This window comes from Mandrillus leucophaeus, unplaced genomic scaffold (assembly GCF_000951045.1).
Source record: "Mandrillus leucophaeus isolate KB7577 unplaced genomic scaffold, Mleu.le_1.0 Scaffold78, whole genome shotgun sequence".
In the NCBI taxonomy this organism is placed as follows: Eukaryota; Metazoa; Chordata; class Mammalia; order Primates; family Cercopithecidae; genus Mandrillus; species Mandrillus leucophaeus.
Genome location: NW_012108474.1, coordinates 2,868,468 through 2,884,429, shown reverse-complemented (window position 1 = coordinate 2,884,429; position 15,962 = coordinate 2,868,468). Strand labels below are relative to the sequence as shown.

The window sequence follows — 15,962 nt, the reverse complement described above, 5'->3', positions numbered from 1 at the left end:
CTGAGGCAGGAGAATCGCTTGAACCCAGGAGGCGGAGCTTGCAGTGTGCCGAGATCGCGTCACTGCATTCCAGCCTGGGCGACAGAGCAAGACTCTGTCTGAAAATAAAAAGAAATAAAAATAAAAATGGGCCTCAGTATTTAGAACACCACCTTCTCCAGGAAGCCCTCCTTTCCTTCCCCTCCTTCTTCCTCCTCAGGCACCTCCTTCACGCCTCTCTGGATGCTCCCCTCACACTCTGATTTTTTCTTTTTTTTTTGAGACAACATCTTGCTCTATTGGCAGGCTGGAGTGCAGTGGCATGATCTCGGCTCACTGCAACCTCTGCCTCCCAGATTCAAGCATTCTCCTGCCTCACGCTCCCGAGTAGCTGGGACTACAGGTGCACGCCAGCATGCCCGGCTAAATTTTGTATTTTTAGTAGAGACGGAGTTTCACCATGTTGGCCAGAATGGTCTCAATCCCTTGACCTCGTGATCTGCCTGCCTCGGCCTCCCAAAATGCTGGGATGACAGGCGTGAGTCACCATGCCCGGCCTGTGATTTTTTTTTTCACTCACTGCCTTCCCACTGAGGGTCGCTGTGTCCCTTTTTCTGTGTCCTTGACCTGGTAGGGTGCCGGACACACACAGGTGGTATTTCCTGAGCACCAGGGTGGGCCAGGCCCTGTCTGGGCACCATCACCCCTCACTCTCACCGTGACCCTCATTTCCTGGTCAGGGAAACAAGCCTCAGAAGGTTCAGAGCATTGCCAGGCATCCAGGTAGCAGCTGCCGAGGGAACCTGAAACTGGAGCTCCAGGGCCTGCCTCTGTGGTGGGCTCCGCAGCTGACTGATGACCAGTGACAGGGCCAGGAAGGACCCAGATCTCCTTCTCCTTGGTCTCCCAGCACCAGGCAGAACCCCAGGGTGGAGTGGCCTCTGGGGTGGGGATGGCCAGGGACACACATCTCTCTCCCCCCCTCACAGCTACTTCCCTCTTGGCGTGAAACCACAGGTCACGAGCCCCTGGCCTGTCACTGCTACAGCAACGGGGATTTCCAGGAACTGGGGGAGGAACTTGGAGAAACTCAATTCAGAGACCCCAACAGGAACAGTAGAGAGATGCAGGGTGGGCTCCTGCAGGAGGGACCAGCGGCATTTTGCAGACACCCCAGCAAGGGTAGGGGAGGATGGGGATAAAGAGACGAGGAATAAAGTCTCATGAGTGACTGGGGAGATGAACTTCTCCCGAGAAAGCCATCACAAAGGGCTGGGGGGCAGCCTCATCTGCAGACGACAGTGTCCCTGCAGATGCCTGCTCCTGGAGACAGCCATCCTTCTGAGTTGCCCTGAGGACACACCCAGAGATGCACAACGCTGGGAGATGGCACCGGGCACTCTCGACCTGCTTCCAGGAGAGACGTGTGGCCCCAGCAGGGCCAAAGGAAATGGGCCAAGAACACAGGTATACCATCAGGGGTATGACCAAAGGTGCTTTATTTTGTTATCATTAAAAGTTAAGGCTTAAACAATGATACAGTGAATTTTTTTTTTTTTTTTTGAGACGGGGTCTGGCTCTGCCGCCCAGGCTGGAGTGCAGTGGCGCGATCTTGGATCACTGCAAACTCCGCCTCCCGGGTTCAAGCCATTTTCCTGCCTCAGCCTCCCAAGTAGCTGGGACTACAGGCGCCCGCCACCATGCCAGGCTAATTTTTTGTACTTTTAGTAGAGATGGGGTTTCACCGTGTTAGCCAGGATGGTCTCGATCTCCTGACCCCATGATCTGCCTGCCTCAGCCTCCCAAAGTGCTGGGATTACAGGCGTGAGCCACCGTGCCCGGCCGGAATTTTTTTTTTAATAAAAAAACATGCCAGAGGTAAAGACAACAAGGTGCAAGTAGGACTCGGCGCCGCACAAGCTGCTTGGTGCAAGGAGGCTCCCCAAAGTCGAGGGTGGCAGGGGAGGTGGAGCCCTGAGCTGCTCTCGCTGGACAGCAGGCACTGAAGGGGAGAGAGGTCGGAGGCGGACGACTGCAATGACCCCAAGGACAGGGCAGCTCCCCCTTCTTGCTCATCCCAAGCTTTCAGGGTTGATGGAGAAGGGCGTGAGTGGGTCCTCCTCTTCAAGGACCCGGCGGGGTGGGCAGGGAGTCCCGCCGACCCTGACCACCAGGTGGCAGTGTGCGGTGCTGCTTCCGCAGGCAGGTGGGCAGGTGGAGGACCCCATTGGCTCACAGGTGCTATAGTGCCTAATTAGTGGCCATTTGGGGTTTTTTTTGACACAAACTTCCAAATGACCAGGACCAGGGGCTGCACCTGCACCACGACCTGGTTCTCAGAACGGGTGTCAGATAAATGCTCAGCCCTGGGCAGCCCAGACCCCATGTCTGGTCTTGGGGTGCACCCTGAAGGCCAACATAGCCTCTCACATTCCACCCAGGGGGACAGGGGTCACCACCGCAGCCCCTGCCCGTCTCAGACCCTGACCCATTCGTTCAGTTCCCTGAGCACCTCCTATTGTGCCAGGTGCTGAGTGAGGCCCCTGCCAAAGACAAGTTAGAGTCCCGCAAGACCTGGCGGCCCACCAGGGGGCAGTAGCATCCCCAACGGCACAGCCAACGCTACACCAGAAACGTGGTTCCTAGAAGCAGCGGGGACAAGGGAAGGAGGTGCTGGGACTAGCTCAGTGGGTCCCAGAAGAGGTGATCTCTGAATTAGGACTTAAAAGATGAAGAGAGGGCATAGAGCAGAGGAGAAACTGATCCAGTTTGTATTTAAGTAAGTCAGAGACTGGTCGGGTGCAAGTGGCTCATGCCTGTAATCCCAGCACTTTGTGAGACCAAGGTGAGCAGATCACCTATGGTCAGCAGTTGGAGACCAGCCTGGCTGACATGGTGAAATCCTGTCTCTACTAAAAATGCAAAAATTAGCTGGGCGTGGTGGTGTGTGCCTGTAATCCCAGCTACTAGGGAGACTGAGGTAGAAGAATCACTTGAACCCAGGAAGGGGAGGTTGCAGTGAGCCGAGATCGTGCCACTGCACTCCAGCTTGGGTGACAGAGCGAGACTCTGTCTCAAAAAAAAAAAAAAAAAAAAAGAAAGAAAAGAAAACGAAACCCAAAGCCATAAGATAGAGAGGAATGGGGAGCAACTACTTGCTGGGGACAGGTTTTCCTTTAGGAATGGGGAAATGCCATGGAACTAGAGGTGGTGGATGCCCAACACTCTCATTCATGCACCCACCACCTCTGTCTGGCGTCGTTGAAATGATTGGATAGTATGTCAATTTCACTTCAATTTTTTTGAAAGGACAATGAAACAGTTTCATGGCAACCTAGAGGGGAGAATGTGCCCCGGACACCTGCCACAGACTAGGTCCAGGAAACAGCCTGAGGGAAGGCTGGTGGTAGAGGCAGCAGGAGGGGAGGGGGCGGCACTGCCTGACCAAGCTCTGGGCAGACACCAGCCCCACCCTGAGCTGGCTTGTAGGAGGAAGCAGCCCGGCGCCCCACCTCCCAGGCCAGAGTGCTCTGCACGCCCCGCTCAGCAACAGTCTTGCCCAATTCTTCCTGGCTAACCCGGTGAAACCCCGTCTCTACTAAAAAATACAAAAAACTAGCCGGGAGAGGTGGTGGGCGCCTGTAGTCCCAGCTACTCGGGAGGCTGAGGCAGGAGAATGGTGTGAACCCGAAAGGCAAAGCTTGCAGTGAGCTGAGATCCGGCCACCGCACTCCAGTTTGGGCGACAGAGCGAGACTCCGTCTCAAAAAAAAAAAAAAAAAGAAAGAAAAGAAAACGAAACCCAAAGCCATAAGATAGAGAGGAATGGGGAGCAACTACTTGCTGGGGACAGGTTTTCCTTTAGGAATGGGGAAATGCCATGGAACTAGAGGTGGTGGATGCCCAACACTCTCATTCATGCACCCACCACCTCTGTCTGGCGTCGTTGAAATGATTGGATAGTATGTCAATTTCACTTCAATTTTTTTGAAAGGACAATGAAACAGTTTCATGGCAACCTAGAGGGGAGAATGTGCCCCGGACACCTGCCACAGACTAGGTCCAGGAAACAGCCTGAGGGAAGGCTGGTGGTAGAGGCAGCAGGAGGGGAGGGGGCGGCACTGCCTGACCAAGCTCTGGGCAGACACCAGCCCCACCCTGAGCTGGCTTGTAGGAGGAAGCAGCCCGGCGCCCCACCTCCCAGGCCAGAGTGCTCTGCACGCCCCGCTCAGCAACAGTCTTGCCCAATTCTGGCCTGAGTGTATGTCCTAACGTCAACCACAAGACAGCCCGTGCACTTACAGTAAGTGGAAGAGTTACTGCAGGGAGCGTGGTGGGCGGGGGAAGGGGGTGTCCCACCACCACAGGCCCCAGGAACACACCTGAAAAATCTCCGATTGCCCTGAACACACAGCAGCAGCACAGACCGACCCAAAGGGGCCTCAGTTCATTCTGCAGTGCTGAGCGCTCCTGCCCCTTGAGGCTGACAGTCTTCAGGACGGGGCGGGGAGACCAGCCAACCCCTGTCTCAGGTGCTGTGAAGCTAGAATGGGGACCCAGCCTCGGCAGAGAGCTCAGGGAAATCCTGGGAGGGACGCTGGGGCCCAGGCATGAGGAGTGGCAAACAGCACATGCAAAGGCCGGGAAGCAGAGGCTCTCAGTTCAGAGGAACTGAAAGAAACCTGGTGCCAGAGAGCTGTGGCTGTGTTGGGGGCCAAGCTTCCTGCCAGGCTAGCAGACCAGGAGGCCTCTCAGACCCGGGAGTGGCCTCCGAGCCGCTGCCCCAACAGTCCGCTGAAGGCACTGCAGGAAGGTGTTCAGAGAAGCAAAGAAAGAGGGCTTGGCAGGAAGGGGCCACCCCCGTGGCCAGTCTGGGGGAGAGGATAGAGTGGACAGAGGCAGCTCACATGACGGCAGGCAGAGGTTCCGCAGCAGCTGCAGGGAGGACCCCCGGCAGCCTCGGGCTCACTGGAGGAACTGGACAGGGAGGGGCCATCTGTGCAGGGCTCAAAAGAAAAAAGGCATTCTGTTTTTCTTTGTATTATACAGATCCACAATTAAACACAAGGTACTAGAAAAGACATGTGGCCGGGCACGGTGGCTCACCCCCCTGTAATCCCAGCACTTTGGGAGGCTGAGGCAGGAGCTAACTTGAGGCCAGGAGTTAGGTACCAGCCCGGCCAACATGGTGAAACTCCGTCTCTACTAAAAATACAAAAATTAGCCGGGCATGGTGGCAGGCACCTGTAATCCCAGCTACTCAGGAGGCTGAAGCAGGAGGATCCCTCAAACCTGGGAGTTGGAAGTTGCAGTGAGCTAAGATCGCACCACTGCATTCCAGGCTGGGTGACAGAGCAAGATTCCATCTCAAACGAAAAAAAAAAAAAAAGAAAAGACATTCATTAATATTGATGTGACCGGGTGCAGTGGCTCACGTCTGTAATCCCAGCACTTTGGGAGGCCGAGGCAGGCGGATCACAAGGTCAGGAGATCGAGACCATGGTGAAACCCTGTCTCTACTAAAAATACAAAAAATTAGCCGGGCATGGTGGTGGGCGCCTGTAGTCCCAGCTACTCGGGAGGCTGAGGCAGGAGAATGATGTGAACCCAGGAGGTGGAGCTTGCAGTGAGCCAAGATTGCGCCACTGCACTCCAGCCTGGGCAACAGAGCAAGACTCCATTTCAAAACAAATATATATATATGCAAACTTCCAAAGGAAATACTCATTTTGAAATTCTGAATGAGAAAGGTTGAGTTTGCTTTTTGATACTCGGTTTTACACATGACATTCTTTGTTATTTGTTTGTGGAGATGGAGTCTCCCTATGCTGCCCAGGCTGGTCTCAAACTCCTGGCCTCGAACAATCCACCCACCTCAGCCTCCTAAAGTCTTGGGATTCCAGGTGTGAGCCACCACAGCCGGTCTTGCCAGGGATTCCTGATGAGGCGTCTGATGCTGATTCTTCATGGCGGCTCCTCTAAGTCTCCCTAAAACTCTGCTGAGTGCAGTTGTCCACACAACAGGCACTAGGAACAAAAGAAAACAAGACAGATCAGGGAATGGTGCTGTTCTCACCAGCCATGGCTGCAGATGTGGCATCACGTACCTGTTGCCTCAGCAGAGAGGCTCACTGGTGACCACAATGCGCAGATGCGATCTTGTCAACCTAGCGCTCCCCTCTCTCTTCTGACATCCTGGAGAAGAGGCGTCCAGGACTTCCCATCCCTCTAAGCCTTCTCATGGCAAGTTATTCCACAGTGACTTTCTTTTACCAGTTCTCAATTTTATTTAGGATTCAAATTAACACCAACCAAACGTATCACTAAATCACTTATTTTCACGTTTTCAAAGTTGGATTGCGCTGCAAATCCATACATTTGTGCTCACTACACATTATTTTTTTATTACATTCATTGAGAGGCTCCAAAACATCAGTCCAATAAACATTTTTCCAGTCCGATAACCATCCTTCATAAGAACTAAGAGGTAAAATTATTCACACAGCTCTTTTTTCCCTTTGATCCTTAGCTCATAAGCTTTTGAGCAAACGCCAATGTTTTTGCCAGTTCGTGTTGTCTGTGCCTTATCACAGGTCACATGTCTACAGAACACGGTATTCAATGACTTTGCTTCCTTGGTCCCAAGCAAAGGTGTAGACAGATTCCATAGTTTGGTAAAATGAGTGAGTCTGCAACTGTGGAAGGCATTTTGTTTTTAGCAATGAATCGCATTACATTGTACCTAACTTCTCAAGCACAATCTGATATTAGGATGATGAAGATAATTCTTAAAAACTCTTTATACCAGATTATTTTTAAAAATCCACATACTTTTCTACTTAACATAGATGTTGTAGGGTGAAGAGCCTATGAGGCTTGTTTGGCACTCCTGCTTCATTTATTAATTTCTCCATGCAAACAGGACATTTAGGCTGAGAAAGAGAACCAGCAAAAATCCAGATGAGCTGGGCACAGTGGTTCATGCCTGTAATCCCAGAACTTAGGGAGGCAGAGGTGGGAGGAGGGAGGAGTGCTTGAGCCCAGGGGTTCAAGACTAGCCTGGGCAACATAGCAAGACTGTTCTCCACAAAAAGGGAGAAAAAAAAGCCTGGGCAACATAGCAAGACTGTTCTCTACAAAAAGGGAGAAAAAAAATCCATATGAATCCAAATTTGAGGCAGGTGCTATATTGCCTAATTAGTGGCCATTTGGGTTTTTTGACCAGTGGTTTTGTGAGTTTGATGATATTCTGGACTTAGTAAAAATGTGAGAAAGTAAATAACTGTAAAAATTAAATGGATTCCTGGACAGTGGGAAAAACGGGGCAATCTCAATAGGCCTGTGGTTTAGTTAACAGCAATGCAACAGTGTTAATTTCTTTGTTTTGATGTTGACATGGGGGAAGGCGAGGGTCCATGGAAACCCTGTACCATCTCTGCAACTCTTCTGCAAATCAAAAATTACTTCAAAATAAAAAGGTACACAACTAAATTATTAAAAATAAACTACTCAAGGATACTGCAAAGGCTTTATGGGCTCAGAAAGTGGATAAGAGAAATATGAAGGCCTCTGAAATCTTCAAAATTTTTTAAAACAAATTCCACTGAAAAACTCAAAAAATGAAGTACGCGGCTTACAAAAATAGAAAAAATGAAAATACTTTAATTCATTAAAACTCTGAAAAAATTCAAGTACAAATGACTTGCTCTCATAAGTTCTTTTGTTTAAACTGATTTTCTGAAGCCCCAAAGGCATATAATCTGCTTTAATGAATTCATTTAATAAACTATTTTAAATTAGGTTCAATTGTTGTTTTGAAAATAAATGTTAAACATTTATTCAGCACAAAGTGGTCTATTAAAAAAAATTTTAAAATAGGCTAGGCGCAGTGGCTCACCCCTGTAATCCCTGCACTTTGGGAGGCTGAGGTGGGTGGATCACAAGGTCAGGAGTTCAAGACAAGCCTGACCAACATGGTAAAACTCCGCCTCTACTGAAAATACCAAAAAAATATTTAGCTGGGCATGGTGGCGTGTGCCTGTAATCCCAGCTACTCAGGAGGCTGAGGCAGGAGAATCGCTTGAACCTGGGAGGCGGAGGTTGCAGTGAGCCGAGATCCGGCCACTGGCCTGGGCGACTCCGTCTCAAAAAAAAAAAAAAAAGGGCCGGGCGCAGTGGCTCACGCCTGTAATTCCAGCACTTTGGGAGGCTGAGGCGGGCGGATCACAAGGTCAGGAGCTCTAGACCATCCTGGCTAACATGGTGAAACCCCGTCTCTACTAAAAACACAAAAAAATTAGCCGGGCTTGGTGGTGCATGCCTGTAGTCCCAGCTACTCGGGAGGCTGAGGCAGGAAAATGGCGGGAGCCTGGGAGGGGGAGCTTGCGGTGAGCCGAGATCGCGCCACTGCACTCCAGCCCGGGGGGACAGAGTGAGACTCCGTCTCAAAAAAAAAAAAAAAACACTATTTTTTTTTTTTTTTTTTTTTAACAAAGAATGGCTACTCCATAGGCAGAGCAGCCACTTTTGGCTAATTTTTAACATCCAAAGCTAATAAATAATCAAGAAGAAATAGAGAACATTAACAAAATAAATTATGTTCTATTTGGGAATGCCTAATATCAGATAATAAGTATAGTGATAAGAATAAAAAAGATAATAATCACACATACCTTCTAGGTTAGAAAAGTTAGGAAAAGAGATTAAATTTAAAGAAACAACATTTTGCATGCACACAAAAAACAAAGAACTTCGCTCATGATGTGGAAATCATGAGCCAGCAGCAATCCGTCTTCCTGGTCCAGATCACTGCAAGGCCAGGGTGGGGCCCCCCGGGGCAGCCACGCAGAACCTACTGGACTTAACTCGCCAGAAAAGTCACCACCCAGTTCAGGAAGTTTGCAGAGGGAAACCTACAAATGGTCCTCGGATATGACTTCCCTGCTCCTGGAGGGCTCCCTCTGGAAGAGGCTTGCAGCATTCCAGTCATAGAATGTGGGTGAGCACTGCAGCGGGCAGCCTCCCACACCTGCTTGGCTGTAGGCCCAGGAAGCCCCCGGAGGCCCCTGGCTGAAGAGATCAGACTCAGCTTGGAGCCCTGGAGTTGATGCAGCAAGACCATGTTTAATGAACACCAAAGCTGGCGGTACAGATGAGGGCCTTGGGGACTCAGGCGGGGGCCTGGAGGGCTGCGGCGGGCTGTGAGATGAGTGGCGACTTCCCTCCCATACCTCTCCCGGAGAGAGGGATTCACCCTGTCCCCCTGTGAGCCTCTCAACAGTCCTGTGAGGAGGACAGCAGGGCATGGGGACTGGCCCCATTTCACAGTTGGGGAAACTGAGTTCCAGATGGGTTTGTCAGCTTGCCCAAAGCCACGCAGAGTTCCCGGTCCTTCCTCCTGCACCACTGTGGGCCCAGTCAGAGGCTACGTGAGCAGATGGTCAGGGGAGGCTGAAGCCTCATGGGAGGAGCAGGCAACGGTGTGGGGATGGACAGTGGCACGGTGCAGGGGACTCCAAGTGGCACTGGCTGGAGACCAGCAGGGACGGAAGTAGGGGCAGGACTGCTAGTACCTGTATCTGTGACCCAGGCCTCCATGGTCCCAGAACAGCCACTCGGGCCTCCACTTCTCCCTTCTCCCCTCCGTGGTGGCCAGACCCTCAATACCAGCTGAAGGAGGTCACAGGGCACGGAGGGAGGTCACAAGGCAGGGGGCTGCCCCCTACAGTGCCCAGAGGCAAGGCCTCCCTTGGCACCTACCTGTGTCTGGCCAGTGCAGGGCTTAGGCAGGGCAGGGGCCCAGGGGCCCAAAGGCTGTAAGATGAGAGAAAACCCTGACATGTGGCCAGCCACAGCACCACAAGAAGGACAGAGGGGGGACATGCATCCATGCAAGGTGGCCAAGGAGGTGCTGGGTGGCCAGGGCCTGGGGAGGGCGCAGGGCCTGGTGCAGAGAAGCAGCTGGGGATGAACTGAGATGAGCATGCCACAAAGAGGGGCTTGGGCGTGACCTTGGGCCCCAGGTCACTGCAATGACAAAGAGGTGAAATGGGCAGCTGCAGAGGCTACAAGAACTCAAGGAGGCCTGGGCTGGAACGGAGGGGGGCTGAGAAGTCCCCTGGGTCCAGGCTTCTCTGGGCAGACCCCTGGAAATCGAGCTTGCTGGTCTGGGTCGGTCCCTGAGGGCCTCTCCCGGGGCCACCTCTTCAGATGGGAACACGCAGGGAGGCCCAGCAAAAGCTTCAGGCTCTGCAGAAACACAAGGACATGTGACATTCCCTCCAGCTCCCACCCTCCCTGGGGGTGGAGCCCAGCACAAATCCCACCCTCCTCCTCCCACCCAGCAGCTCCCAAACGCAGCCCAGGGGAGCCTCAGAGCCGGCCAAGCAGGGTTACTGAGAGAGGTGGCCCAGGAGGCCTGGGGAGGGAACTGGGGCAAAGGCCCGGGACAGGAGGTGGGGTCTGCCAGGGGGCAGGCCCAAGGGTGCCAGTCTCTTCTCAGGATGTACTCTGGGATTCAGTCGCCAGTCAGCCAGGCTGCAGGGCCCTGCTCGGGAGGGTGCGATGCTACGCGGCACCAGCAGGGGGCACCACAAGCCCACCCTCCGCTGCACGTTCCCGCTGCCATTCCACTCCCACCCCAGGGGCTCAGGCTGCATAGAGAAGCTCAGGGGCAGCAAGACCCAGACACTCCCACGGCCTTGGGCTAAGGAAGCCTCCAAGGAGGAGGAAGGTACTTCCTATGCCAGCTCTGGGTGGGGCTGGGGGCACTGCAGCCCCTCCAGCTCTGACCCAGATGCAGGTGGACTGGGGAAGCCCAGCCCAAACCCCAGGTAGAGGCAGCAGCAGGTCCAGGCAACGCCAGGCTCGGCCACGGGGCCCTGCTGTCCCCCAACCCTGCCCACCACGTGGGGGGTCTCATCTGCTCTCTGCTGCCCAAGGCGGCAGCCCAGCCTTGGCCCACCACCCCACCGCGGCTCAGTCACCGTGGCACAGGCTGTCACTGGGTGTCAGGGTCCTGGAAGCCCCAGGCCTCCACAGCAGCGATGAGGAAGTTCTCAGAGCAGAGGGGCTGGTTGTTGAAGGTGTCACAGTGGCTTGTGCGGCCCCGGTTCAGGTCCCCATCAATGTAGAGCGCCTGGCCACCTCCTCCCCCTGCAGGATGCTCAGGTCAGTTGCGGCCTGACTGCCCCATCAGCACTGCCCCAGGCACCTCACCTGCTGTCCCAGCTGTCCTGCCCTGCACGGGCCTCTCTGAAACCGCACAGACCCTTGACCCTCCATAGCCCCCAGGACTAGCTGTCCAGGCTGGTCGCTCCCTCCCAGCTCCCTCTCACCCATCGTGCCTGGTCCACCCCGACACCCAGGGCCTCTTCTCTGCCACCCCGGTCAGGGAGGGCTGGGTGCAGCAGCTTCAGCTGCCCGGACCCCCACACCCTCATCCCAGGGCCCCGTCTGCTGGCACTCACCCACGATGAGGCAGTCGCTGCCCCCCGCCATGAACATGGACTCGGTCTTGGAGGGCAGGTTGAAGTGGCGAGCGGCCAGGAAGGGCGAGAGGCGGTCGGCAGGGTCTGAGGAGGCGGAGTGGCTGAGCGGGGCGGTGGGCTCGGCAGCCGTCAAGGGTGGGGGCTTGGTCAGCTCAGGGTGCTTGATCACCACCCACTCGTAGCGCTGCACCTCAGGCTGCAGCTGGGGTGGAAGCAGAGCATGAGGAGCTGGTGCAGGCACTTGCAGGACCCTCTGCCCCAGAGCCACAGCCTGTTTCATCCCACGAATCTGCACCCAGAGCCCAAGGTGGGTGCAGCCCGAGCCAGGGGCTGGGGAGGTGGTGGCTCGAGCAGATAAGCCCCCCTGCCTCGGAGCAGCGCGCGGCTGAAAGATCAAACCCGAAGCACACATGGCGATGATGCTGCTGGGTGACTGCCATGGTGACATCAAACAGTGTCCCCAGGGCAGGCGGGTGCTCCCAGAGCAATGCAGCTACAGGGTCTGCATGGGGGTTGGGGGGCACTTGGCCCCACTCACCCTAAAGACAAAGCATTCTCCGGTCCCAAAGAAGCCCAGTTTGCCTCCAAACTTATTTCTCTCACTCCAGTCTGTGGACAGGTAAGCACCACACACCTGGGGGAAAGGTCTGGGTGAGGCTGTGCCCACAGGCCCCCAGGAGCGTCTCTGTGCTCCAGCCTACTCCAGCCCCACCAAGTCACAGGTGGGGGTGCAGGCATTGCCGTCTCCCACCCCCACCCCAGGGCAGGGGTTGTGTAGGCAAGGCAGCATGCGTGCACCCTGCCCCTGGCTTGGGGCTGGCAATAAGGGTGGGTGGGGGCTGTGTTGGGGACAGTCTTACTTCCCCTTGTGACCCCGAGCGTGGGATGAGCCCCATGTGCTGGCCACACCCACGCTCTAACTCTGGCTCCCGCCCAGGAGGCCTAGGCTCCGGAGCCCATCAGAGCCAGCCCTGGCTCCCGGGTCCGTGCTCACCTCCTTCTGCGTGGTCTTGATGAGCAAGAGGGTAGGCTCATGTCCTTCACACTGGAAGTAGAACCTGGCGTAGAGACACGCATGCCAGCTGTCACCCTGCACACCCTCCCAGCTGCCTCCTGCAGCCTCCACTGGCCCCACCTGTCTTGGGGTGGAAGACCTAGGAACTGTGCTTCCTTCTCTCTGGGTCCCGACAACACCCTCACCCAGGTGTTCTTCTCACCTGGCCCTTTTCTGCCATCCCCAGGACAGCCTGCCCTGGAGTGACTCAGGGGAGAGGCCTGCAGCGGAAGGCCCCGGTGCAGAGCCAAGCGCCAGGGGCTGGGGAAGTAGGAACCAGAGGAACAGGTCCCCGCGGTGGGGAGGTTTGGCTCATCCTCACAGCCCAGGCACGTGGGAGCCAAAGATGCCCGTGTCTGCCAATGTGGCGCCCAAAGCTTGGCTTGTGTCCTTGGCAGGGCCAGGAGAAGTGGCTCCAGCTATGCCAAAAAGCTTGAGGCGTTGTGAACCTGTGAACGGTGCCGGGTGGGGGCTGGACCAGCTCTGCCTACCTCACCTCCAGGTCATCCCAGGCCCAACCCAGAGCTCCCACGGCCACATGCTGTCTAAGGCTGGAGGGAGGCTCCCTGGCTGCACCTGGCAGCGCCACCCTGGAGGGCAGCAGGCCTGGGGTCCCTGACAGAGCACCATGTGGATGACAGGGTGGGGAGCGAGCACAGCCGGGACCTGCCACGCACATGGTCCCCCAACCAAGACAATGCTGTGAGCTCCGAGGTGGGGATTCTGCCTCCCACGTCTTCATGACACCTGCACGGCCCCAAGCTGTGGCATGCCTGGCCATGACTCCCAAAGTCTGGGTGGCCTGGGGAGGGCAGAAGCCCAGAAAAGGACCCTGATTCTTAGGCCCCACAGGAAGAAGCAGGGCCTCACCAGGTGCCCAGGTTTGAGGCCCATTTCCAGCCTCTGTGGGCAGGACATGTGGCTGGGCAGCTCTGCCACCCGCTCTGGCCCCTTGGGGTGTTACCTGGCCAGGCTGTACCCATGCTGCAGGGAGGAAAACAGCAGGAGGGGCTGGCACAGGGCAAAGCGCTCGGGGACCCAGGACCAGATGTCTCTCATCTCCCTCACGCTGACGATCTCTGAGCGGAAGTTCTCTGCATGGACGGCCAAGTGTACAAACTGCCTGAGGGGAGCAAGCAGGGGTCAGAGCCCGAAGCCACGTACGGGGCCAGGCCATGTCTCCCAAGGTATGCCCCAGAGCCTCTTTGGAACTAAGCCCAGAGGGAACTTCTTGCCTGCTTGCCCCGGTTTAGGGCCGGGTTCTAGGTGCCCAACAGGGAGAAAGTTCCCAGGAGCCCCACCTCCCACCCGTTACAGAAGGGAGAGTGCCCAGCTTGGATGGGGACAAGGCACCTTTTCTCTAAGAAATCAGGACAGAGAATGACTGCTCTGGCAAGACAAGGCTTCGGGGTGAGCCAAGCACCAGGAGATAGCATGACAGAGGCAGACAGGCAGGGAGGCAGGCAGACGCACAGACAGAAGGCGCCTGAGCAGCAGTCCGGCTCAGAGGCAGCACTGCCGAAGCCGGCCCGTGAGAGCAGCCCTGGGACCCAGAGCATCAGCTGGCCTAGAGTCAGCCTGGTGGAAAGACAGAGGCCAGGTGTGCGGATGCAGTTTCAGACCTACCTTTTAGAAAGTGACACACTGAAAAACAGGAGAAAGCAACGGACATGGAGAAGAAAAATAAAACAGACAAGGAGAAGTTAGTGTGAGTACTGATCCCCCGACAGGCCTTTGCTGGCCCAGAAGAAAGAGGACTGCACGTCAACAGACCGCAGCGTGGCACCACCACAGCGCCGGCTGCCAAATGCACATAGGACACCATGAACCCCTGACCCTGCTCCCCCGGGGCTGTGCTCCAGGCAGGGAGGCCACGCTCAGCAACCACAGCAGAGACCAGCCATGGAGCCCAGAGCTGGAGGGGTGGAGCAGGGGCTGCCCTGAAATAACCCTGGGAGTGGGCCTGGCCTCCCACGATGCCTTCTGACCCCGTGGCCAGCATCAGCTTTCATCTCAGCCGTGGGCCTGGTCCCAGAGGATAGGAACCGATGTCCCTCGTCTGTGGCTGTAACTGGGAAGATCCTTCCTGTTTCAGTGTCTTTCCAGCCATGCACAGATGGGTGGGTGGACCATGGGCAGAGGCCGCCTGGAGGCCAGCAGGATGAGCTCATGCCGGACACGTCCTGCCCCAGCCCCCTACCCTGGGCGTGCCCCTCACTGGCTGCCGGGGACCTACCTCTTCTGCTTCACAGTGATGCCCTTCTGCTTCAGGGCTTTCTCGTTGGCCATCTGCAGGAGCTGGATCTCCTTGCGGGAGAAGAGGCGGATGGCGAACGCTTTCTCCAGCAGCTTCTCCGGGGACACTGTCTTGGCGATGTCTTTGACGAACGTGCGGATGTCCTGCTTCACGCTGTCCGACTCCAGGGGCTGCCCGGCCCTCACCTTGTGGAAGAACTTGAGAATGGCCAGCGCCACGCGGTACAGCACCTTGTAGCCCTCCACCAGAAAGACGTCAAAGACCCGGGCGAAGTAGCAGAGGGGCAGCTCCCCAAACAGCCAGCGCTGCCAGTCCGCATAGACCTGCAGGACGTCCTCTGACACGGCCACCATCAGCTTGTGGGCCGCCTGGCAGTACTTGTTCACCAGGTCCCCAAACGTCATGCAGGACGACTCAAAGGCCAGGAAGCTCTGGTCGATCAGCCTCCTGCCGGGGTCGTTGCAGGCCAGGATGCGGCAGGCCTTCTCGAAGCACTCGGCTTCGTCAATGCTGTAGTGCAGCAGCAGGGCCACCACGGCCGGCAGGGCGGGGCAGAAGGAGATGTCGGGGAACTGGTTGGCGATGCACAGGAGGATCTTGCGCACGGCCCCCTCACCGCGCGCATTCAGGCAGTAGCTGGGCACCTGCGTGTTGTCCACGAACTCGGGCAGCGGCAGGTAGCTGCTGCTGTGCTTGCCCACGATCTTGCCCACGATGTCGCTGTACACACTAGCGTCGGGCGTGACTGTGCGGCAGGGAATGTCCCGGATCAGGCGCTGGTACACCTTTCCCCGCAGGGCGTGGCTTTGGGCCCAGTAGCCCTGGCGCGCCAGCTGCTTCAGTTCCTGCAGTTCAGTGCAGCTCAGCTCCTTGGGCCCCAGGTCCTGGATGGCAGCGTCCATCTTGTCTCTGTCCACGAAGCAGTTGTATCCCGGAGAGTCCATAGCGCCACTGTGCTAGGGAGGAAGCCCTGGGCTGCAGGGAGGGGAGGACAGAGCGGCTAAATCCTCCAGCCCCCTTTCTGAGGGTTTTCAGCAAACCTGTCTGCCATCTCACACTCTGCAGGATGAAAAAAAACATTTTTTGCATCTGTGTTTCAAGGTTCACATTTCAAAGAATGTATTTTTTCAAATGTAGTGTTCTTTTCTTTTCTTTTCTTTTTTTTTTTTTTGAGACAGAGTCTC

At 55.8% G+C, this 15,962-nt stretch overlaps 1 protein-coding gene across 1 annotated transcript in view; it reads right to left on the bottom strand.

Annotated features, from left to right (window-relative positions):
• Nucleotides 1-9,081: 9,081 nt before the first annotated feature.
• The window catches only part of TBC1D24 (TBC1 domain family, member 24), a 30,914-nt gene continuing 24,033 nt past the window's right edge, over nt 9,082-15,962 (bottom strand). Inside the window, exons 2-8 of the mRNA XM_011967003.1 lie at nt 14,758-15,837; nt 14,148-14,165; nt 13,486-13,644; nt 12,462-12,525; nt 12,006-12,101; nt 11,447-11,669; nt 9,082-11,132 (exon numbers count right to left, since the gene is read on the bottom strand). Coding sequence (XP_011822393.1) covers nt 10,978-11,132; nt 11,447-11,669; nt 12,006-12,101; nt 12,462-12,525; nt 13,486-13,644; nt 14,148-14,165; nt 14,758-15,722 — 1,680 coding nt within the window. The 5' untranslated portion in view covers nt 15,723-15,837 and the 3' untranslated portion in view covers nt 9,082-10,977. The remainder of the gene's footprint in view (nt 11,133-11,446; nt 11,670-12,005; nt 12,102-12,461; nt 12,526-13,485; nt 13,645-14,147; nt 14,166-14,757; nt 15,838-15,962) is intronic.